General features: G+C 39.3%; 1 protein-coding gene across 1 annotated transcript; it reads left to right on the top strand.

Moving 5' to 3' along the window:
* Nucleotides 1-6,265: 6,265 nt before the first annotated feature.
* On the top strand, nucleotides 6,266-13,810 carry LOC128689501 (luciferin sulfotransferase). The gene is made up of 3 exons (XM_070086471.1): nucleotides 6,266-7,111; nucleotides 10,150-10,346; nucleotides 13,676-13,810. Exons 1-3 carry the CDS (start codon nucleotides 7,086-7,088, stop codon nucleotides 13,774-13,776), a joined length of 324 nt encoding a protein of 107 aa, XP_069942572.1. The 5' UTR covers nucleotides 6,266-7,085; the 3' UTR covers nucleotides 13,777-13,810.
* Nucleotides 13,811-26,704: the final 12,894 nt, after the last annotated feature.

Genomic DNA, 26,704 nt, shown 5'->3' with positions numbered 1-26,704 from the left:
TTTTAAAAGTAGAATTGATGTAAGGAGGGAAGAGTATATGGAGAAAAAAAGAGAGGTTAAGAGAGTGGTGAAGCAATGTAAAAAGAGAGCAAATGAGAGAGTGGGTGAGATGTTATCAACAAATTTTGTTGAAAATAAGAAAAAGTTTTGGAGTGAGATTAACAAGTTAAGAAAGCCTAGAGAACAAATGGATTTGTCAGTTAAAAATAGGAGAGGAGAGTTATTAAATGGAGAGTTAGAGGTATTGGGAAGATGGAGGGAATATTTTGAGGAATTGTTAAATGTTGATGAAGATAGGGAAGCTGTGATTTCGTGCATAGGGCAAGGAGGAACAACATCTTGTAGGAGTGAGGAAGAGCCAGTTGTGAGTGTGGGGGAAGTTCGTGAGGCAGTAGGTAAAATGAAAGGGGGTAAGGCAGCCGGGATTGATGGGATAAAGATAGAAATGTTAAAAGCAGGTGGGGATGTAGTTTTGGAGTGGTTGGTGCAATTATTTAATAAATGTATGGAAGAGGGTAAGGTACCTAGGGATTGGCAGAGAGCATGCATAGTTCCTTTGTATAAAGGCAAAGGGGATAAAAGAGAGTGCAAAAATTATAGGGGGATAAGTCTGTTGAGTATACCTGGCAAAGTGTATGGTAGAGTTATTATTGTAAGAATTAAGAGTAAGACGGAGAATAGGATAGCAGATGAACAAGGAGGCTTTGAACATTAAAATGGTATAAAATACCGACAGGTTGTTAGGTAAGACACATATGCAACAGTTAGGTATCTTTATTATGAAACGTTTCGCCTACACAGTAGGCTTCTTCAGTCGAGTACAGAAAAGTTGATAGAAGCAGAAGATACTTGAAGACGATGTAATCAGTCCATCACCCTTAAAGTTTTGAGGTGGTCAGTCCCTCAGTCTGGAGAAGAGCATTGTTCCATAGTATGAAACAATATGGAGATGAAGTGACAGGATGGAGTTTTATATAGCGCCAAGAGGTGAGACGTAGGTCACTAGAAGAGGTAAGAACTTCGACAACTTCCACTAGTGAGAGCGGCTGGATTTGAGAGGGACCTGACCTCTCAACATCTGAGTTCTTACCTCTTCTAGTGACCTACGTCTCACCTCTTGGCGCTATATAAAGCTCCATCCTGTCACTTCATCTCCATATTGTTTCATACTATGGAACAATGCTCTTCTCCAGACTGAGGGACTGACCACCTCAAAACTTTAAGGGTGATGGACTGATTACATCGTCTTCAAGTATCTTCTGCTTCTATCAACTTTTCTGTACTCGACTGAAGAAGCCTACTGTGTAGGCGAAACGTTTCATAATAAAGATACCTAACTGTTGCATATGTTCAAATTCAAATTCAAAGTTTATTCTCTATAAGGATTACAATGCTGAGTTTACAGAAATTTGGTTATTGTTTGGTTTACATGTAGTAAAATTGAGATTACAGAGTGTACCACTAGAACGCTTAGCATGGCTAGGCATTTCGGGCATACTTAGTTTTATTCTTAAATGTAAAATATTACAAATTAAGAGGTAAGTTGGTGTCTTACCTAACAACAAGGAGGCTTTAGGAAAGGTAGCGGGTGTGTGCACCAGGTGTTTACAGTGAAATATATAAGTGAACAGTTTTAAGATAAGGCTAAAGAGGTCTTTGTGCCATTTATGGATTTGGAAAAGGCGTGTGACAGGGTGGATAGGGGGGCAATGTGGCAGATGCTGCAAGTGTATGGTGTAGGAGGTAGGTTACTGAAAGCAGTGAAGAGTTTTTGCGAGGATAGTGAGGCTCAAGTTAGAGTATGTAGGAAAGAGGGAAATTATTTCCCAGTAAAAGTAGGCCTTAGACAAGGATGTGTGATGTCACCGTGGTTGTTTAATATATTTATAGATGGGATTGTAAGAGAAGTAAATGCGAGAGTCTTGGCAAGAGGTGTGGAGTTAAAAGATAAAGAATCACACATAAAGTGGGAGTTGTCACAGTTGCTCTTTCCTGATGACACTGTGCTCTTGGGAGATTCTGAAGAGAAGTTGCAGAGATTGGTGGATGAATTTGGTAGGGTGTGCAAAAGAAGAAAATTGAAAGTGAATACAGGAAAGAGTAAGGTTATGAGGATAACAAAAAGATTAGGTGATGAAAGATTGGATATCAGATTGGAGGGAGAGAGTATGGAGGAGGTGAATGTATTCAGATATTTGGGAGTGGACGTGTCAGCGGATGGGTCTATGAAAGATGAGGTGAATCATAGAATTGATGAGGGAAAAAGGGTGAGTGGTGCACTTAGGAGTCTGTGGAGACAAAGAACTTTGTCCTTGGAGGCAAAGAGAGGAATGTATGAGAGTATAGTTTTACCAACGCTCTTATATGGGTGTGAAGCATGGGTGATGAATGTTGCAGCGAGGAGAAGGCTGGAGGCAGTGGAGATGTCATGTCTGAGAGCAATGTGTGGTGTGAATATAATTCAGAGAATTCGTAGTTTGGAAGTTAGGAGGAGGTGCGAGATTACCAAAACTGTTGTCCAGAGGGCTGAGGAAGGGTTGTTGAGGTGGTTCGGACATGTAGAGAGAATGGAGCGAAACAGAATAACTTCAAGAGTGTATCAGTCTGAAGTGGAAGGAAGACGGGGTAGGGGTCGGCCTAGGAAAGGTTGGAGGGAGGGGGTAAAGGAGGTTTTGTGTGCGAGGGGCTTGGACTTCCAGCAGGCATGCGTGAGCGTGTTTGATAGGAGTGAATGGAGACAAATGGTTTTTAATACTTGACGTGCTGTTGGAGTGTGAGCAAAGTAACATTTATGAAGGGGTTCAGGGAAACCGGCAGGCCGGACTTGAGTCCTGGAGATGGGAAGTACAGTGCCTGCACTCTGAAGGAGGGGTGTTAATGTCGCAGTTTAAAAACTGAAGTGTAAAGCACCCTTCTGGCAAGACAGTGATGGAGTGAATGATGGTGAAAGTTTTTCTTTATCGGGCCACCCTGCCTTGGTGGGAATCGGCCAGTGTGATAAAATATATATAGATATAGATATATATATATATATATATATATATATATATATATATTTATATATATATATATATATATATGTATATATATGTATATATATATATATATATATATATATATATATATATATATATATATATATATATATATATATATATATATATATATATATAATCAATGGAATCACGAAACAAGTGATTTTAAATCATTTACCAAACTGTGGCAAGCCAGGACTCGACCCAACGAACCTTGTACCGCTTCTAGAGACAGCGGTTTATATATATATATATATATATATATATATATATATATATATATATATATATATATATATATATATATATATATGTGCATGTGTATATATATATATATATATATATATATATATATATATGTGCATGTGTATATATATATATATATATATATATATATATATGTCGTGCCGAATATGTAAAACTGGTCAATTAGCTAGAACTGATTTAAAATTAACTCCTTTCTGAATTTTTTTTCTTATAAGTTTAGAGATAGATTTTTTTCATTAATGTTAATGTAAAAAATTTTTATTTTGCACCAAAAGAATCTTAGAAAACTTACCTAACCTTATAATAACAAGAGCAATTTATTTTGGCCTAACCCAACTAAATATATTTTAGATTTGTTTACAGTAATTTAATACTAAACAAACACAGTGAAATATAATTTTTTCGTTAGATTCAGAATGATTTTGGCGAAATTATTGCATACACAAATTTTCACTTGTCCTATTTGGCAAGATCAGCGTTGCTATTTAAGCCAAGATGGCAAGTTCTGCCTGTTCGGCACGACATATATATATATATATATATATATATATATATATATATATATATATATATATATATATATATATATATATATATATATATATATATATATATATATATATATATATATATATATATATGTATATATATATATATATATATATATATATATATATATATATATATATATATATATATATATATATATATATGTATATATATATATATATATATATATATATATATATATATATATATATATATATATATATATATATATATATATATATATATATATATGGCAAGAAAACAGGTACATTTTGCTACTTCTACTTTCACTTAGACACACTGCATATACATGTATATGTATATCCACTAATCAGAATTTTTTTTCTATTTTCTATAAAGTTCTTGTTATCTATTTCCTTTCATCTCCATGGGAAAGAATCTTTGCTCCGTAAACCATGCGTGACATAAGCCACTAAAATGCCAGGAGTAATGATCTGGTAACCTAATTTCCTGTATAAATTGCTAAAAAATGAGATAAACTTTATAAAGCTGGGATCTCTGAATGGGCAAAGATGTAATGCAAATGATAAGAAAAAGATAAATGCCAGTGTTATTAATGAAAAGATGTTGGATGCCATAGCTGTAAGTGAAACAAAGAGGAAGGAAGTAGGGGAGTTTCTGTTAAGGAGAAATAAATGGGATTAGGTCAAGAGTATCTGAAAGAGTTAGAGCTACGTAATGGGTAGCAATAATGTTGAAGGATCAGTTAAGGAAGGAGAACAGGGAATATAAATATATAAATTCAAGGATTATGGGGATTAAAATAAGAGTTGGATGCGAGAAGTGGGTCATAATAAGTGTGCATGCACCTCAAGATGAGAGGAGTGTAGGGGAAAGAGATTTTCAGAGATATTTAGCGAGTGCTTAGGAACTCTCGAACCAAATGAGACAGTAATATTAGTGGGGATCCTAAACGATAAAGTTGGAGAAACGGTTAGAGAGGGTGTGGTAAGTTTGGGGTGCCAGGTGTATATGATAATGAGGGGCCTTTGATTGAACTTTGTACAGAAAAGGGTTTGATAATAGGTAATAAATACTTTAAGAAAAAATAAAGGATTAATAAGTGTGCGAGATGTGATATAGACCCTAATGACATTAGTTTGTCCGACTATGTATTGGTAGATAAAAGACTGATGGTAGACTTCAGGATGTGCGTGTGTATAGAGGGACCACAGATTTTTTTTATTAACATATTGGCCGTTTCCCACTCAAGCAGGGTGAACCAAAAAAGTAGAAACACTTTCATCATCCTTCACTCCATTGCTGTCTTCCCAAAGGTGCACTTACACTAGAGTTATAAAAGTGCAATATCAACACCCCTCCTTCAGAGTGCAGACAGTGTACTTCGCATCTCCAGGACTCAAGTCCAGTCTGCCGGTTTCTCTGAATCCCTTCGTAAATGTTTTTTTGCTCACACTCCAACAGCATGTCAGGTCAAAAAAAAAAAAAACAGTTTGTCCCCACTCACTCCTACCTCACATACCCCTGATGAAGTCCAAGCCCCTCACACACAAAACTTCCTTTACTCCCCTCCCTCAAACCTTTAATGGACCGACTCCTACTCCACCTTCCATCCACTACAGATTTACACGCTCTTCAAGTCATTATATTTCTTTCCACCATCTCTAAATGTCCCAACCACCTCAACAATTCATTCTCAACTCTCTGGATAATGAATTTTTTGCATTATATTCACACCACACATTGCCCTCAGACATAACATCTTTACTGCCTCCAGCCTTCTCCTTGTTGCAACATTCACCACCCATGCTTCACACCTATACATCAGCCTTGGGATAACCATACTCCCATATACTCCCTTCTTTGCTTACCTTTTCTAAGACTGATTATTCCTGTTATTATTAATTTTTATCTCATTTTCTTTTCATGAGTTGAAAATGTGTTGTTAAAAACCAAGTGTTTTTATTGCCATAGTCATATTTCAACTTCACTGTATTCTATTGAAAAGTGAATAATTTATAACAAAACTTGATCATTTAATATTTAAATTAGGGTAAAATTAATTTTTAATTTATATCAGGATTGCAAATGAACTTTTACAATATACCGTAAAGCTACTAATAAATTAAAATGAAGTTTTTATTCAATATCACGTCATATTGCGTCGAATTTACCAAAGATTTTTCAGCAGCAACTGACAACACTTTTGATGAATAATGAAGGAGTGTTGGCAAGTATTAAGGTTCCAGTGATGTTACATTTCTTCTCTATCAACCCTTTTGTTAAATATTCCTTAAATGTTTTCATCCATTTATTTAGAAGACATTCCTACTTTTCTAATGATTTCTCTTTCCTCCCCAGTGTTTCTACCCCTTACTCTTACACAATCCCTCAACCCTCCCTCTCCCGTCTACATCCTCCTTCCTCCACTCTCTCAGTGTGAGGGTAACAGTTGTCGTGTGTGGGTGTTATTGCTGATGTTTGACACGGCTTCTCCACGTCACTGCTGCTGTTGACATTTCCCAACACCACCTGGTGACTGTTGATACTTCCCTGCTCCCACATTGCTGCTGCTGACACTTGTGCTAACACTCCTTCCACATACCTGCTCTTGCTTCATCACCCAGGTCTGAGCGATACCTGTGTCTCGCGCAGCAGCCACTGCCACCACAGCTGCAGTACCACCATCACCGTCACCACATTTGTAGATACGCTACCACCACCACAGTTCCAGAGCCACCACCACAACACCTGTATAATAACCACACCATCATAACCACCACCCATTAAACCTGCTAAGACAGTTTCAACTGTCAAACTACCACCACTGCCACACCTACCGAGCAACGACCACTGAGATACCAACATACTCACCATCACTCACACCATCACAACATTTATAAACAAGAACCACTTACAAAACTACCATCGCACACAAAACCAACCACATCCATCACACTTACAAAACCACTACCACATACACAAAACCACATCCATCACACTTACAAAACTACTACCACATACACAAAACCACATCCATCACACTTACAAAACTACTGCCACATACACAAAACCACATCCATCACACTTACAAAACTACTGCCACATACACAAAACCACATCCATCACACTTACAAAACTACTACCACATACACAAAACCACATCCATCACACTTACAAAACCACTACCACATACATAAAGGAACGACCACTATCGAAGCCACAAATAACTTTAAACACATCATAGCTTAAATGGACGACAAGACAGCTACTGACAGGTATGTATCATATAACTGTTGCATGATATATTCATCTGTAACTTGTTTGTTCTTAATAATAAGAAGTAAAGCTTAAAAACGTTATATATATATATATATATATATATATATATATATATATATATATATATATATATATATATATATATATATATATATATATATATATATATATATATATATTATTATTATTATTATTATTATCACACTGGCCGATTCCCACCAAGGCAGGGTGGCCCGAAAAAGAAAAACTTTCACCATCATTCACTCCATCACTGTCTTGCCAGAAGGGTGCTTTACACTACAGTTTTTAAACTGCAACATTAACACCCTCCTTCAGAGTGCAGGCACTGTACTTCCCATCTCCAGGACTCAAGTCCGACCTGCCGGTCTCTCTGAACCCCTTCATAAATGTTACTTTGCTCACACTCCAACAGCACATCAAGTATTAAAAACCATTTGTCTCCATTCACTCCTATCAAACACGCTCACGCATATGCACCTGCTGAAAGTCCAAGCAGATTGAGACACTTATGCAGCATATGGGAATCTTTATTCAGGAAACGTTTCGCCACACAGTGGCTTCATCAGTCCAATACAAAGAGGAAGGGATAAGGAGAGGAGGAGTGTGAGGTAATCAGTCCCTCATCCTGGAGTCGATGTGTTCAGTCCATCAATCTTGTAGAATGTACAGCATAGGGCCGAAGACGTGGCTTATATACTGTAGTGAGGTGAGGTGAAGCAAGCGGAGGCCTGCAGCATCATGGGATATTGTTACAAAGAATTCTTCAACACTTGTTCAACCTTTGGACGAAGACCTACTTCGACTAGTGGATGGTACCACTATGACCCCGCCTCCGCCTGCTTCACGTCACCTCACTACAGTATATAAGCCACGTCTACGGCCCTATGCTGTACATTCTACAAGATTGATGGACTGAACACATCGACTCCAGGCTGAGGGACTGATTACCTCATACTCCTCCTCTCCTTACGCCTTCCTCTTTGTATTGGACTGATGAAGCCACTGTGTGGCGAAACGTTTCCTGAATAAAGATTCCCATATGCTGCATAAGTGTCTCAATCTTCAACTTGTCGGTTTTGCAAACCATTCATCACAAAAACTTGTTTTGGGTTATTTTATTATTGTATGTTACATGTATTGTTCTGTTTTCTGTACCTGAATTATTGTACTTGAGGGTTTAACATATTAATAATATTAAAATACTGTTTCTCTATGGTTATTGTGCATAAGGAATCATACGTTCCTTCCGAATTCCTATTGGTTAGGATATAATGTAACATAACTTAACCAATACTCTGTACCCTGTCATAGCGGGTATGTACCCTGTCATAGCGGGTATGTACCCTGTCATAGCGGGTATGTACCCTGTCATAGCGGGTATGTACCCTGTCATAGCGGGTATGTACCCTGTCATAGCGGGTATGTACCCTGTCATAGCGGGTATGTACCCTGTCATAGCGGGTATGTACCCTGTCATAGCGGGTATGTACCCTGTCATAGCGGGTATGTACCCTGTCATAGCGGGTATGTACCCTGTCATAGCGGGTATGTACCCTGTCATAGCGGGTATGTACCCTGTCATAGCGGGTATGTACCCTGTCATAGCGGGTATGTACCCTGTCATAGCGGGTATGTACCCTGTCATAGCGGGTATGTTAGGGTTTTGTCTTGTTTTATAGTTATGGTAGCTTAGGTTAGGTTCTTTTTACTTAACTGACATGATATGTGTAGTTCATATATTGTGTGTGTTAAAGGTGGTTATGATTTTAGTTATGTGTGACAATTTCAACGTTAGTAACCTTGTGATGTTGTACGTTTATATGTTGTTTTTGTTGTAATAGGTTATGACAGGTACTCATTTTATATTGTTAAACCATGTAAAGTTGCATATAGGTATGTTTTCTTTGGTTACAATGGCGTGGCGACACCTATTAATGACTGTTATACTTTAGTGAGGTTTGTCTCAACGTGTATTGTCTGCTATAACAGGATGTTGTTATAACACTTGTTACCTCCAGGAATAACCTGGTACTAGTAGCGCAAAAGACTGTTTTTGTATTCCTGTACTATTATTATGCATCCTCTGTACTTTTGTAAGGTTTTTAATAAAAATATAAAAAAAAAAGACTGAAGAGTTAAAAAAATTGAGGGTAAATAAGAAGAGAGAAGTAAAAAACGATAAGTGGTAAAAGTTACTTTATGTGAGTTACAGCGGAGAGAATGTTGAAAGATCGTAGAACTTAACAGATTTATACTAGTCACTAACATGGTTTCTACAGTGTCAACATTCAGTAACTCTACTAACTGCTAAAAGACTAAACTGCTATTTCCTTCTAAAGATACACTACTTCACCATACGTAGATAGATCCCACACCACCTAACTCCCAACATCAGCAACTGTTGCACCTAAGCTCTACAACCCTCCATCAATACTTTATAATCTTTGCTTTGGCCTGGCACTGATGCATTAAATTGTCTTGTTCAAAATTCGTAATTAAAATGTACTGCATTTTATAGTTAATCACTACATCCAATACTGTAGTGATATTTTTGCCATAATTATTTTAATAGTAAATAATACTGATCATTCCGTACATCCAGTACTTTAAGTGATATATTTGCCACTTAATTATTTAACAGTAGTTATATTTTCGCTTCATGTTTTAATTAAACTTCGTCTTATTCTGATTTACAGTAACATTTAGTTTGTCAGGTGAACAAAAAATAAGACTAAATTATCTTATAAAAAACTTACACATGATGTGATATAATTTCACATATTTTATCGTTGCATCTATCAAGACTTTCATCAATTCTCTATCATTGAATTGTGTTCATCCACTGAACTGTCTGCCAGACAGTTGTTAAGCACCTCAAATAGCCACTTGAAACGACGACCAACTTATCAAATTTGTGGATTAGCTGTGTATTATTCCAGCAGATATATTGTGACTTTTACTCTTCCATCGTTAACGTAGAAACACATTAACAATATTTCACTGTCTTCCCCAGCGGGAGTGAGAGGATGGTGCCTGTCTCCGGTACTGATATGGACCGTCTTCAGGACTTATCCATTCACTTCTCAGGATTCGTGAAAGTGGGACCAGAACGTGTCATAATGAGTTCTTTCTACACAGACTGGTACTCCAAATATGATAACTTCCCAGTTTACCAAGATGACATCTGGGTCGTAACTTACCCTAAGTCAGGTGAGTACATCACCCAGTGTAGCTTGTGAGTTTAGATATATAGCAGAACTCACTGTCAGCCATGTTGTCAAAGACTGGGCAGTTATCAGAAGACAAACGATAGAAACTAAGTAATTCCATCAATCTTGAATAGAATACAGCATATGTGCGGAGAAGGAGCTTATAAACCATGGGCGGGAGGGGTGCAGCAGTCGTAGGTGGTGTCACATTTGTCCAATTGGATCTTAATACTTGGGAATTCTTCGCTTGCCTAACCCTTGGGCACGACCTACTTCCACATTGAACAAATGTGACACCACCTACGACTGCTGCACCTCTCCTGCCTATGGTTTATAAGCTCTTCTCCGCACATATGCTGTATTCTATTCAAGATTGATGGACTGATCACATTGACTCAAGGTTGAGGGACTGATTACCTCATTCTCCTCCTGTTCTTCAAGTTTCTCCTGTGTATGGACTGATGAAGCCACTGTGTGGCGAAACGTTTCCTCAATAAAGATACCCAAGAGTTGCACATGTGTCTAATTTATCAACGTGTCGGTTCTCTGAACCATTCATCTGCAATGGTCTTTATACCTTGCACATGTACTTGTAGTAAATAAATATATTATTATTATATACCCCCAGTACAAAAAATTCACATAAACATGAGGTGTGGTAGCTGGGTGGAGGAAAAAAATTCCGTTTCCTCTGGTGCAGCACCAGAGGAAATGTGTATCAATAAATAACAAAAAGGCACAATACCGTGACTGGAACGATACACAAATAACCCGCACATAAAAGACAGAAGCTTACGACGACGTTTCGGTCCGACTTGGACCATTGACAAAGTCACACTGTGTGACTTTGTCAATGGTCCAAGTCGGACCGAAACGTCGTCGTAAGCTTCTGTCTTTTATGTGCGGGTTATTTGTGTAAAATGTGTATCAATACGTGTTTAACTAAGTCACTCCTCTTAATTAACGCATTCACCTTTGTTTACAATTCTTGGCATCACTTCTCCCTTCATTTATGATGGTATCTAAAGGTAGTTGTTAGAAATGATTAAAGTCAGTGAACGAAGTATGTCAATGGTAATAATATTGCTTTGGGCAGGTGTAGGTAGCTGGTGAAGGGGGAGGGGCTTCCTTTATACCTACTCCTATCGCCTACCTACACCTACCACCTACCTACACCTGACGTCCTACAAATAAATACTACTAAGTTTTCACCCTACATTAAGACTACAAATATTTTAAGGTAAGTAGTAGTGTACTGTGTATGCATTTAAACTTTTATTGTTTATAATGTCTAGTTCTACTGTTGCCTAATATATGTTAGTGTAAACTTGTTATATGGCATTATTATGCGTTTATAAGTAAGGTACCTAGGGATTGGCAGACAGCATGCATAGTTCCTTTGTATAAAGGCAAAGGGGACAAAAGAGAGTGCAAAAATTATACGGGGATAAGTCTGTTGAGTGTACCTGGTAAAGTGTATGGTAGAGTTATAATTGAAAGAATTAAAAGTAGGACGGAGAATAGGACAGCAGATGAACAAGGAGGCTTCAGGAAAGGTAGGGGGTGTGTGGACCAGGTGTTTACAGTGAAACATATAAGTGAACAGCATTTAGATAAGGCTAAAGAGGTTTTTGTGGCATTTATGGATTTGGAAAAGGCGTATGACGGGGTGGATAGGGGGGCAATGTGGCAGATGTTGCAGGTGTATGGTGTAGGAGGTAGGTTACTGAAAGCAGTGAAGAGTTTTTACGAGGATAGTGAGGCTCAAGTTAGAGTATGTAGGAAAGAGAGAAATTATTTCCCAGTAAAAGTAGGCCTTAGACAAGGATGTGTGATGTCACCGTGGTTGTTTTAATATATTTATAGATGGGGTTGTAAGAGAAGTAAATGCGAGGGACTTGGCAAGAGGTGTGGAATTAAAAGAAAAAGAATCACACATAAAGTGGAAGTTGTCACAGTTGCTCTTTGCTGATGACACTGTGCTCTTGGGAGATTCTGAAGAGAAGTTGCAGAGGTTGGTGGATGAATTTGGTAGGGTGTGCAAAAGAAGAAAATTGAAAGTGAATACAGGAAAGAGTAAGGGTATGAGGATAACAAAAAGATTAGGTGATGAGAGATTAGATATCAGATTGGAGGGAGAGAGCATGTAGGAGGTGAATGTATTCAGATATTTGGGAGTGGACGTGTCAGCAGATGGATCTATGAAAGATGAGGTGAATCATGGAACTGATTAGGGGAAAAGGGTGAGTGGTGCACTTAGGAGTCTGTGGAGGCAAAGAGGGGAAGGGATGTGAGTATAGTTTTACCAACGCTCTTATATGGGTGTGAAGCATGGGTGATGAATGTTGCAGCGAGGAGAAGGCTGGAGGCAGTGGAGATGTCATGTCTGAGGGCAATGTGTGGTGTGAATATAATGCAGAGAATTCGTAGTTTGGAAGTTAGGAGGAGATGCGGGATTACCAAAAGTGTCGTCCAGAGGGCTGAGGAAGGGTTGTTGAAGTGGTTCGGGCATGTAGAGAGAATGGAGCGAAACAGAATGACTTCAAGAGTGTATCAATCTGTAGCGGAAGGAACGCGGGGTAGGGGTCGGCCTAGGAAAGGTTGGAGGGAGGGGGTAAAGGAGGTTTTGTGTGCGAGGGGCTTGGACATCCAGCCGGCATGCGTGAGCGTGTTTGATAGGAGTGAATGGAGACAAATGGTTTTAAATACTTGACGTGCTGTTGGAGTGTGACCAAAGTAACATTTATGAAGGGGTTCAGAGAAACCGGCAGGCCGGACTTGAGTCCTGGAGATGGGAAGTACAGTGCATGCACTCTGAAGGAGGGGTGTTAATGTTGCAGTTTAAAAACTGTAGTGTAAAGCACCCTTCTGGCAAGACAGTGATGGAGTGAATGATGGTGAAAGTTTTTCTTTTTCGGGCCACCCTGCCTTGGTGGGAATCGGCCAGTGTGTTAATAAAAAAATAAGTGTAAAAGAAATGGCGCTGTGTTTCCAACAATGTTCACTTTGCGGCGGTAGCCTGGAACCTAACCTGCCGTATAAGTGGGGTCCCTACTGTACATTATTTTAGGAACCACTTGACCCCAGGAGCTGTAACTTGATGGTAACCATCAGTGTATTGTGCTCCTGAAACCATTTGTGCCCAAGAGCCGTATCTTCATGTTAACCATCAGTTATAGCTTGATGATAACCATCAGCATATTGTGTTCCAGGCACCACCTGGGCCCAGGAGTTGTACCTTGCTGATAACTATCGGTATATTGAGTTCCAGGAACCAGGTGGGCAGAGAAGCTGTAATTTGATGATAACCACCTGTGTACTCTATTCCAGGAACCACCTGGGCCCAGGAGCTGGTGTGGTGTCTGATTAAGGATCCCAAAAGTCCAGAGGGTAAACTAGAACTGAAGAAGAGGTTCCCATTCTTTGAGTAAGTGTCTGAACTCTTGTGTTCAGTATTTGTTATTTAGTTCATTAAATATTAGAGAAACTATAAAATGAGCTGATGCCTTCAAGATATATATATATATATATATATATATATATATATATATATATATATATATATATATGTATATATATATATATATATATATATATATATATATATATATATATGTATGTATATATATTTTTATTATTTATTATCACACTGGCCGATTCCCACCAAGGCAGGGTGGCCCGAAAAAGAAAAACTTTCACCATCATTTACTCCATCACTGTCTTGCCAGAAGGGTGCTTTACACTACAGTTTTTAAACTGCAACATTAACACCCCTCCTTCAGAGTGCAGGCACTGTACTTCCCATCTCCAGGACTCAAGTCCGGCCTGCCGGTTTCCCTGAACCCCTTCATAAATGTTACTTTGCTCACACTCCAACAGCACGTCAAGTATTTAAAACCATTTGTCTCCATTCACTCCTACCAAACACGCTCACGCATGCCTGCTGGAAGTCCAAGCCCCTCGCACACAAAACCTCCTTTACCCCCTCCCTCCAACCTTTCCTAGGCCGACCCCTACACCGCCTTCCTTCCACTACAGACTGATACACTCTTGAAGTTATTCTGTTTCGCTCCATTCTCTCCACATGTCCGAACCACCTCAACAACCCTTCCTCAGCCCTCTGGACAACAGTTTTGGCAATCCCGCACCTCCTCCTAACTTCCAAACTACGAATTCTCTGCATTATATTCACACCACACATAGCTCTCAGACATGACATCTCCACTGCCTCCAGCCTTCTCCTCGCTGCAACATTCATCACCCATGCTTCACACCCATATAAGAGCGTTGGTAAAACTATACTCTCATACATTCCCCTCTTTGCCTCCAAGGACAAAGTTCTTTGTCTCCACAGACTCCTAAGTACACCACTCACCCTTTTCCCCTCATCAATTCTATGATTCACCTCATCTTTCATAGACCCATCCGCTGACACGTCCACTCCCAAATATCTGAATACATTCACCTCCTCCATACTCTCTCCCTCCAATCTGATATCCAATCTTTCATCGCCTAATCTTTTTGTTATCCTCATAACCTTACTCTTTCCTGTATTCACTTTAAATTTTCTTCTTTTGCACACCCTACCAAATTCATCCACCAATCTCTGCAACTTCTCTTCAGAATCTCCCAAGAGCACAGTGTCATCAGCAAAGAGCAACTGTGACAGCTCCCACTTTATGTGTGATTCTTTATCTTTTAACTCCACGCCTCTTGCCAAGACCCTCGCATTTACTTCTCTTACAACCCCATCTATAAATATATTAAACAACCACGGTGACATCACACATCCTTGTCTAAGGCCTACTTTTACTGGGAAATAATTTCCCTCTTTCCTACATACTCTAACTTGAGCCTCACTATCCTCGTAAAAACTCTTCACTGCTTTCAGTAACCTACCTCCTACACCATACACCTGCAACATCTGCCACATTGCCCCCCTATCCACCCTGTCATACGCCTTTTCCAAATCCATAAATGCCACAAAAACCTCTTTAGCCTTATCTAAATACTGTTCACTTGTATGTTTCACTGTAAACACCTGGTCCACACACCCCCTACCTTTCCTAAAGCCTCCTTGTTCATCTGCTATCCTATTCTCCGTCTTACTCTTAATTCTTTCAATAATAACTCTACCATACACTTTGCCAGGTATACTCAACAGACTTATCCCCCTGTAATTTTTGCACTCTTTTTTATCCCCTTTGCCTTTATACAAAGGAACTATGCATGCTCTCTGCCAATCCCTAGGTACCTTACCCTCTTCCATACATTTATTAAATAATTGCACCAACCGCTCCAAAACTATATCCCCACCTGCTTTTAACATTTCTATCTTTATCCCATCAATCCCGGCTGCCTTACCCCCTTTCATTTTACCTACTGCCTCACGAACTTCCCCCACACTCACAACTGGCTCTTCCTCACTCCTACAAGATGTTGTTCCTCCTTGCCCTATACACGAAATCACAGCTTCCCTATCTTCATCAACATTTAACAATTCCTCAAAGTATTCCCTCCATCTTCCCAATACCTCTAACTCTCCAGTTAATATAATATATATATATATATATATATATATATATATATATATATATATATATATATATATATATATATATATATATATATATATATATATATATAATATATTTTTTTTTTTTTTTTTTTTTTTTTTTTTTATCACACTGGCCGATTCCCACCAAGGCAGGGTGGCCCGAAAAAGAAAAACTTTCACCATCATTCACTCCATCACTGTCTTGCCAGAAGGGTGCTTTACACTACAGTTTTTAAACTGCAACATTAACACTCCTCCTTCAGAGTGCAGGCACTGTACTTCCCATCTCCAGGACTCAAGTCCGGCCTGCCGGTTTCCCTGAATCCCTTCATAAATGTTACTTTGCTCACACTCCAACAGCACGTCAAGTATTAAAAACCATTTGTCTCCATTCACTCCTATCAAACACGCTCATGCATGCCTGCTGGAAGTCCAAGCCCCTCGCACACAAAACCTCCTTTACCCCCTCCCTCCAACCCTTCCTAGGCCGACCCCTACCCCGCCTTCCTTCCACTACAGACTGATACACTCTTGAAGTCATTCTGTTTCGCTCCATTCTCTCTACATGTCCGAACCACCTCAACAACCCTTCCTCAGCCCTCTGGACAACAGTTTTGGTAATCCCGCACCTCCTCCTAACTTCCAAACTACGAATTCTCTGCATTATATTCACACCACACATTGCCCTCAGACATGACATCTCCACTGCCTCCAGCCTTCTCCTCGCTGCAACATTCATCACCCACGCTTCACACCCATATAAGAGCGTTGGTAAAACTATACTCTCATACATTCCCCTCTTTGCCTCCAAGGACAAAGTTCTTTGTCTCCACAGACTCCTAAGTGCACCACTCACTCTTTTTCCCTCATCAATTCTATGATTCACCTCATCTTTCATAGACCCATCCGCTGACACGTCCACTCCCAAATATCTGAATACGTTCACCTCCTCCATACTCTCTCCCTCCAATCTGATATTCAATCTTTCATCACCTAATCTTTTTGTTATCCTCATAACCTTACTCTTTCCTGTATTCACCTTTAATTTTCTTCTTTTGCACACCCTACCAAATTCATCCACCAATCTCTGCAACTTCTCTTCAGAATCTCCCAAGAGCACAGTGTCATCAGCGAAGAGCAGCTGTGACAACTCCCACTTTGTGTGTGATTCTTTATCTTTTAACTCCACGCCTCTTGCCAAGACCCTCGCATTTACTTCTCTTACAACCCCATCTATAAATATATTAAACAACCACGGTGACATCACACATCCTTGTCTAAGGCCTACTTTTACTGGGAAAAAAATTCCCTCTTTCCTACATACTCTAACTTGAGCCTCACTATCCTCGTAAAAACTCTTCACTGCTTTCAGTAACCTACCTCCTACACCATACACTTGCAACATCTGCCACATTGCCCCCCTATCCACCCTGTCATACGCCTTTTCCAAATCCATAAATGCCACAAAGACCTCTTTAGCCTTATCTAAATACTGTTCACTTATATGTTTCACTGTAAACACCTGGTCCACACACCCCCTACCTTTCCTAAAGCCTCCTTGTTCATCTACTATCCTATTCTCCGTCTTACTCTTAATTCTTTCAATTATAACTCTACCATACACTTTACCAGGTACACTCAACAGACTTATCCCCCTATAATTTTTGCACTCTCTTTTATCCCCTTTGCCTTTATACAAAGGAACTATGCATGCTCTCTGCCAATCCCTAGGTACCTTACCCTCTTCCATACATTTATTAAATAATTGCACCAACCACTCCAAAACTATATCCCCACCTGCTTTTAACATTTCTATCTTTATCCCATCAATCCCGGCTGCCTTACCCCCTTTCATTTTACCTACTGCCTCACGAACTTCCCCCACACTCACAACTGGCTCTTCCTCACTCCTACAAGATGTTATTCCTCCTTGCCCTATACACGAAATCACAGCTTCCCTATCTTCATCAACATTTAACAATTCCTCAAAATATTCCCTCCGTCTTCCCAATACCTCTAACTCTCCATTTAATAACTCTCCTCTCCTATTTTTAACTGACAAATCCATTTGTTCTCTAGGCTTTCTTAACTTGTTAATCTCACTCCAAAACTTTTTCTTATTTTCAACAAAATTTGTTGATAACATCTCACCCACTCTCTCATTTGCTCTCTTTTTACATTGCTTCACCACTCTCTTAACTTCTCTCTTTTTCTCCATATACTCTTCCCTCCTTGCATCACTTCTACTTTGTAAAAACTTCTCATATGCTAACTTTTTCTCCCTTACTACTCTCTTTACATCATCATTCCACCAATCGCTCCTCTTCCCTCCTGCACCCACTTTCCTGTAACCACAAACTTCTGCTGAACACTCTAACACTACATTTTTAAACCTACCCCATACCTCTTCGACCCCATTGCCTATGCTCTCATTAGCCCATCTATCCTCCAATAGCTGTTTATATCTTACCCTAACTGCCTCCTCTTTTAGTTTATAAACCTTCACCTCTCTCTTCCCTGATGCTTCTATTCTCCTTGTATCCCATCTACCTTTTACTCTCAGTGTAGCTACAACTAGAAAGTGATCTGATATATCTGTGGCCCCTCTATAAACATGGAAATCCTGAAGTCTACTCAACAGTCTTTTATCTACCAATACATAATCCAACAAACAACAAACTTGAATATATAAATATATATATATATATATAAATATATATATAATATATATATATATATATATATATATATATATATATATATATATATATATATATATATATATATATATATATATATTCAATTCAATTCAATTCAAAGTTTATTCTCTATAAGGATTACAATGTTGAGTTTACAGAAATTTGGTTATTGTGTGGTTTACATGTAGTAAAATAATGATTACAGAGTGTACCACTAGAACGCTTAGCATGGCTAGGCATTTCGGGCAGACTTAGTTTTGTTCTTAATTGTAAAATATTACAAATTATGAGGTAAGTTGGTATTATGGCTAAGTGACTAAATACTAGTTTGTGAGTTTAGCAATGTGAATGCTTTTGTTTTGGCACAGTACATAGTTTCAGTATTGGAGTATCACAGGATTCATTATTTTAAGATTGAGATTAATATTTCTGTATATGGTCAAATGGGTGAGTGAGTGTAAGTGTGAACCACCAGGTGGTATTCGTGTAGTTAGTTGACGGGGTGTATCAGGGAGATAAGATGTTTTCTAATGGTAGTTTTGAAGGTGATGAATGTGTCTGCAGTTCTAGAGTTCTCAGGTAGGGTATTCCAGATTTTAGGGCCTTTGACATACATTGAATTTTTGTAAAGGTTTAGTCGGACACGGGGAATGTCGTAGAGATGTTTGTGTCTGGTGTTATGCCTGTGGGTTCTGTCACAACTATCAAGAAAGTGTTTTAGGTCAAGGTTGATATTAGAGTTTAAGGCCCTGTAGATGTAGATTGCACAGTAGTAAGTGTGGATGTACTGAACTGGGAGTAAGTTTAGGTCTATGAAGAGTGGGGGGGGGGTGTGTTGCCAGGGATGGGATTTACTGATTATTCTTACTGCAGCTTTTTGTTGGGTTATTATTGGCTTTAGGTGTGTTGCTGCAGTTGATCCCCAAGCACAAATAGCATAGGTGAGGTATGGATAAATAAGTGAGTGGTATAGTGTGAGAAGGGCATTTTGCGGCACGTAGTATCGTATCTTGGAGAGGATCCCAACCGTTTTGGAAACTTTTTTGGTTATATGCTGGATATGGGTGCTGAAATTCAGGTTGTTGTCAAGGTATAAGCCTAGGAATTTGCCCCCAATATTTCTGGTAATTAGAGTGTTGTCAATCTTAATGTTAATTTGTGCATCTCCTGCTCTGCTACCAAACATAATATAGTAGGTTTTGTCAGTGTTAAGCATAAGTTTATTGGCTGTCATCCAAGTCGATATTTTGATCAGCTCCTCATTCACAATGGTGTTGAGGGTGGCAAGATTAGGGTGAGAGATGACATAAGTCGTGTTGTCAGCAAAGAGAATGGGTTTCAGGTGTTGGGATACGTTTGGAAGGTCATTGATGTATATGAGGAAGAGCAGGGGACCAAGGACACTTCCCTGCGGAACTCCAGTATCAAGTGGCCGTGTTGCTGATGCTGTCTTTAATGGTGACATACTGATACCTATTAGTAATGTAAGATTTGAAATAAGCAAGCGCATGGCCTCTTATACCATAATGATCATATATATATATATATATATATATATATATATATATATATATATATATATATATATATATATATATATATATATATATATATATATATATACATATATATATATATTTTATTATTATCACACTGGCCGATTCCCACCAAGGCAGGGTGGCCCGAAAAAGAAAAACTTTCACAATCATTCATTCCATCACTGTCTTGCCAGAAGGGTGCTTTACACTACAGTTTTTAAACTGCAACATTAACACCCCTCCTTCAGAGTGCAGGCACTGTACTTCCCATCTCCAGGACTCAAGTCCGGCCTGCCGGTTTCCCTGAATCCCTTCATAAATGTTACTTTGCTCACACTCCAACAGCACGTCAAGTATTAAAAACCATTTGTCTCCATTCACTCCTATCAAACACGCTCACGCATGCCTGCTGGAAGTCCAAGCCCCTCGCACACAAAACCTCCTTTACCCCCTCCCTCCAACCCTTCCTAGGCCGACCCCTACCCCGCCTTCCTTCCACTACAGACTGATACACTCTTGAAGTCATTCTGTTTTGCTCCATTCTCTCTACATGTCCGAACCACCTCAACAACCCTTCCTCAGCCCTCTGGACAACAGTTTTGGTAATCCCGCACCTCCTCCTAACTTCCAAACTACGAATTCTCTGCATTATATTCACACCACACATTGCCCTCAGACATGACATCTCCACTGCCTCCAGCCTTCTCCTCGCTGCAACATTCATCACCCACGCTTCACACTCATATAAGAGCGTTGGTAAAACTATACTCTCATACATTCCCCTCTTTGCCTCCAAGGACAAAGTTCTTTGTCTCCACAGACTCCTAAGTGCACCACTCACTCTTTTTCCCTCATCAATTCTATGATTCACCTCATCTTTCATAGACCCATCCGCTGACACGTCCACTCCCAAATATCTGAATACGTTCACCTCCTCCATACTCTCTCCCTCCAATCTGATATTCAATCTTTCATCACCTAATCTTTTTGTTATCCTCATAACCTTACTCTTTCCTGTATTCACCTTTAATTTTCTTCTTTTGCACACCCTACCAAATTCATCCACCAATCTCTGCAGCTTCTCTTCAGAATCTCCCAAGAGCACAGTGTCATCAGCAAAGAGCAGCTGTGACAACTCCCACTTTGTGTGTGATTCTTTATCTTTTAACTCCACGCCTCTTGCCAAGACCCTCGCATTTACTTCTCTTACAACCCCATCTATAAATATATTAAACAACCACGGTGACATCACACATCCTTGTCTAAGGCCTACTTTTACTGGGAAAAAATTTCCCTCTTTCCTACATACTCTAACTTGAGCCTCACTATCCTCGTAAAAACTCTTCACTGCTTTCAGTAACCTACCTCCTACACCATACACTTGCAACATCTGCCACATTGCCCCCCTATCCACCCTGTCATACGCCTTTTCCAAATCCATAAATGCCACAAAAACCTCTTTAGCCTTATCTAAATACTGTTCACTTATATGTTTCACTGTAAACACCTGGTCCACACACCCCCTACCTTTCCTAAAGCCTCCTTGTTCATCTGCTATCCTATTCTCCGTCTTACTCTTAATTCTTTCAATTATAACTCTACCATACACTTTACCAGGTACACTCAACAGACTTATCCCCCTATAATTTTTGCACTCTCTTTTATCCCCTTTGCCTTTATACAAAGGAACTATGCATGCTCTCTGCCAATCCCTAGGTACCTTACCCTCTTCCATACATTTATTAAATAATTGCACCAACCACTCCAAAACTATATCCCCACCTGCTTTTAACATTTCTATCTTTATCCCATCAATCCCGGCTGCCTTACCCCCTTTCATTTTACCTACTGCCTCACGAACTTCCCCCACACTCACAACTGGCTCTTCCTCACTCCTACAAGATGTTATTCCTCCTTGCCCTATACACGAAATCACAGCTTCCCTATCTTCATCAACATTTAACAATTCCTCAAAATATTCCCTCCATCTTCCCAATACCTCTAACTCTCCATTTAATAACTCTCCTCTCCTATTTTTAACTGACAAATCCATTTGTTCTCTAGGCTTTCTTAACTTGTTAATCTCACTCCAAAACTTTTTCTTATTTTCAACAAAATTTGTTGATAACATCTCACCCACTCTCTCATTTGCTCTCTTTTTACATTGCTTCACCACTCTCTTAACCTCTCTCTTTTTCTCCATATACTCTTCCCTCCTTGCATCACTTCTACTTTGTAAAAACTTCTCATATGCTAACTTTTTCTCCCTTACTACTCTCTTTACATCATCATTCCACCAATGGCTCCTCTTCCCTCCTGCACCCACTTTCCTGTAACCACAAACTTCTGCTGAACACTCTAACACTACATTTTTAAACCTACCCCATATCTCTTCGACCCCATTGCCTATGCTCTCATTAGCCCATCTATCCTCCAATAGCTGTTTATATCTTACCCTAACTGCCTCCTCTTTTAGTTTATAAACCTTCACCTCTCTCTTCCCTGATGCTTCTATTCTCCTTGTATCCCATCTACCTTTTACTCTCAGTGTAGCTACAACTAGAAAGTGATCTGATATATCTGTGGCCCCTCTATAAACATGTACATCCTGAAGTCTACTCAACAGTCTTTTATCTACCAATACATAATCCAACAAACTACTGTCATTTCGCCCTACATCATATCGTGTATACTTATTTATCCTCTTTTTCTTAAAATATGTATTACCTATAACTAAATCCCTTTCTATACAAAGTTCAATCAAAGGGCTCCCATTATCATTTACACCTGGCACCCCAAACTTACCTACCACACCCTCTCTAAAAGTTTCTCCTACTTTAGCATTCAGGTCCCCTACCACAATTACTCTCACTTGGTTCAAAGGCTCCTATACATTCACTTAACATCTCCCAAAATCTCTCTCTCTCCTCTGCATTCCTCTCTTCTCCAGGTGCATACACGCTTATTATGACCCACTTCTCGCATCCAACCTTTACTTTAATCCACATAATTCTTGAATTTACACATTCATATTCTCTTTTCTCCTTCCATAACTGATCATTTAACATTACTGCTACCCCTTCCTTTGCTCTAACTCTCTCAGATACTCCAGATTTAATCCCATTTATTTCCCCCCACTGAAACTCTCCTACCCCCTTCAGCTTTGTTTCGCTTAGAGCCAGGACATCCAACTTCTTTTCATTCATAACATCAGCAATCATCTGTTTCTTGTCATCCGCACTACATCCACGCACATTTAAGCATCCCAGTTTTATAAAGTTTTTCTTCTTCTCTTTTTTAGTAAATGTATACAGGAGAAGGGGTTACTAGCCCATTGCTCCCGGCATTTTAGTCGCCTCATACGACACGCATGGCTTACGGAGGAAAGATTCTTTTCCACTTCCCCATGGACAATAGAAGAAATAAAAAAGAACAAGAGCTATTTAGAAAAAGGAGAAAAACCTAGATGTATGTATATATATATATATGCATGTGCATGTATGTATATATATATATATATACATATATATATTAATATAAAATATTTATATATATATATATATATATATATATATATATATATAAGTAGTCAAAAAAGTGGCTGAGCGACTCCTTCCGGAAAAGGCATGCAGCTGAGCGCACCCTTCCGGTTTAGGCATGCGGCTGAGCGCACCCTTCCGGTTTACGGGTGCGGCTGAGTGACTCCTTCCGGTCTAGGACCTTCTTCTGAGGCATCCCCTTTTCACACCTAGGTGTTACTTCCGGTTTGACCTTGACCTCGCCCTCGAGACTACCTCACCCTTGACCCCCCCAACCAATACCCCCGCCCACGACCCCCCTTCGCGACCCACCGTCGCGACCCCCCGTCGCGCCGCGCGCCACCCCCGCGCCCGCCCGCGCGCCCGCCCGCGCCCTTTGCGACCCCCGCCCGCGCCTTCTGCTGCGCCTTCTGCAGCGTCGTCCGGATCGCCCCTGCGCCCCGAATTATTTCCGATTTTTTTCGAATTGTTTTTGAATTTCATTTTCTTGTGCTCTCCATCTCCTCAGATCAAATTTTTGAAGTTCCCCCTCTCACTTTCACCTCCATCCCAAAATTTCCCGAAATCAAAGTCTCCATCTCCTCGGATCAAATTTTTTTTTGGATCCCCCCTATGGGGTTTTCGAAATTCTCCATCTCCTTGGATCAAGGTTTTTTGGATTGTCCCTCCTTCCACACCCAACCCCCCATTTCCCAATATTTCTCAATATTACCAAGTTTTTGGATTCCCCCCTATGGGGTTTTCGAAATTCTCCAATTCCTCGGATCAAGTTTTTGGATTCCCCCCTATGGGGGGTTCGAAATTCTTATGATCTCGGATCAAGTTTTTGGATTCCCCCTATGGGGTTTTCGAAATTCTCCAATTCCTCGGATCAAGTTTTTGGAATCCCCCCCCTATGGGGTAAGTATTCATATGAACTCCTCCTATGGAGGCATGCTTACTACAGGTCTAAACAAGTCAAATGACCTAAGAAGGGTGTTTATTCGGCAGTCAGTGACGTCACGCGCACACAAGTTGAAACTTGTCGACCCTTTTAGTTCATTAAAGTTAATAAGGGGACATAGTAGTGACGTCACGCGATGACCGCGCACACAGGCTGAATCATGTCGAACTTTACCCCTACACATATACAACATAGGGAAACATTTTCACTCTTAACCCAAATTTTTCATCATCAGAAAGTCGCATTTTTTCGTTAATACCCACAATTTCTTTACAAAATACAACATAACATTATCACAAAAAACTAACTCAAATTTTTCTCGTTTTAACCCTTTTAGTTCATTAAAGTTAATAAGGGGACACAGTACATCAGAAAAAGTCACAAAAACTAACTCAAACACTTTTACTTTGAACATCACCAAAACACTCTCACAAATCATTTGAATACTCACATAAACACCCTTGAACACCTTCAAAACACTCTTGAACACCCTCAAAAAACACCTTTGAACATTTTCAATCAACACCGAAACACTTCCAAAAAAACACAATTTGAGTACTCCCAATTACACCACTGAATACTACTAAAACACCGCTGAATTCAATCAAAACACCCTTCAACACATTCAAACACCCTTGAACACCTTCAAAACACTCTTGAACACCTTCTAAAACACCTTTGAACATTTCCAATCAACACTGAAACACTTCCAAAAACACAATTTGAGTACTCCCAATTACACCACTGAATACTACTAAAACAACGCTGAATTCAATCAAAACACCCTTCAGCACCTTCAAAACACCTTTGAACACCTTCAAAGCACTCTCATAATCATTTGAACACACTCAAAACACCTTTGAATAACCTCAAAACACCTTTGAACACCTTCAAAACACCCTTGATCACCTTCAAAAAACAACATTTGAACACACTCAAAACACCTTTGAACACCTTTGAACATTTCCAAAACACTATTTGAGTACTCCCAATTACACCACTGAATACTACTAAAACACTCTGAATTCAATCAAAACACCCTTGATCGCCTTCAAAAAACAACATTTGAACACACTCAAAACACCTTTGTACATTTCCAAAACACTGTTTGAGTACTCCCAAATGAGATTTGACATCTCTAATTTATCTGCACTTACACATTTCATTAAATTACAACTCATCCCTCAGTCTCCAGACTAGGCATTTTCTCGTTTTTACCCTTTTAGTTCATTAAAGTTATTAAGGGTACACAATACATCAGAAAAAAAGTCACAAAAACTAACTCAAACACTTTACTTTGAACATCCCCAAAACACTCTCATAATCATTTGAATACACACATAAACACCCTTGAACACCTTCAAAACACCTTTGAATATCGTTTTTAAACTAATTTCATCACAACCCACTTATATCATCTTTTTTCGGTAACTCTAATTCGACTACACTACCCTCATCAATTACCAACAAATTTTACTCGTTTTAACTAATGTCATCACTGTAACCAAGATTTTCACAAAAAAACTCTATGACACCTAACACACACGCACACACACACCCCACATTTTTTTCTCGTTTTAGCTAATTTCATCAAAAAGTCACAACAACCCACAATTTTTTCTCGTTTTAACCCTTTTAGTTCATTAAAATTAATAAGGGGGCACAGTACATCAGAAACTCACAACAACCCACAACCCACAACACCCACAACCCACAATTTTTTCTCGTTTTAGCTAATTTCATCAGAAAGTCACAACAACAACAACCCACAACCCACAACACCCACAACACCCACAACCCACAACACCCCACAACCCACGAATTTGTGTCCATTCTGTAATATGGAGGCCAGAATTGAGCTGCATTATCTAGGTGAGGGACTGACCACCTCATAACTTTAAGGGTGATGGACTGATTACATCGTCTTCAAGTATCTTCTGCTTCTATCAACTTTTCTGTACTCGACTGAAGAAGCCTACTGTATAGGCGAAACGTTTCGAAATAAAGATACCTAACTGTTGCATATGTGTCTTACCTAACAACCTGTCGGTATTTTATACCATTTTAATATTCAATCTGTCAG

Source organism: Cherax quadricarinatus, chromosome 18 (assembly GCF_038502225.1).
Source record: "Cherax quadricarinatus isolate ZL_2023a chromosome 18, ASM3850222v1, whole genome shotgun sequence".
NCBI classification, from domain to species: domain Eukaryota; kingdom Metazoa; phylum Arthropoda; class Malacostraca; order Decapoda; family Parastacidae; genus Cherax; species Cherax quadricarinatus.
This window is presented reverse-complemented; position numbering and strand designations above follow the sequence as displayed.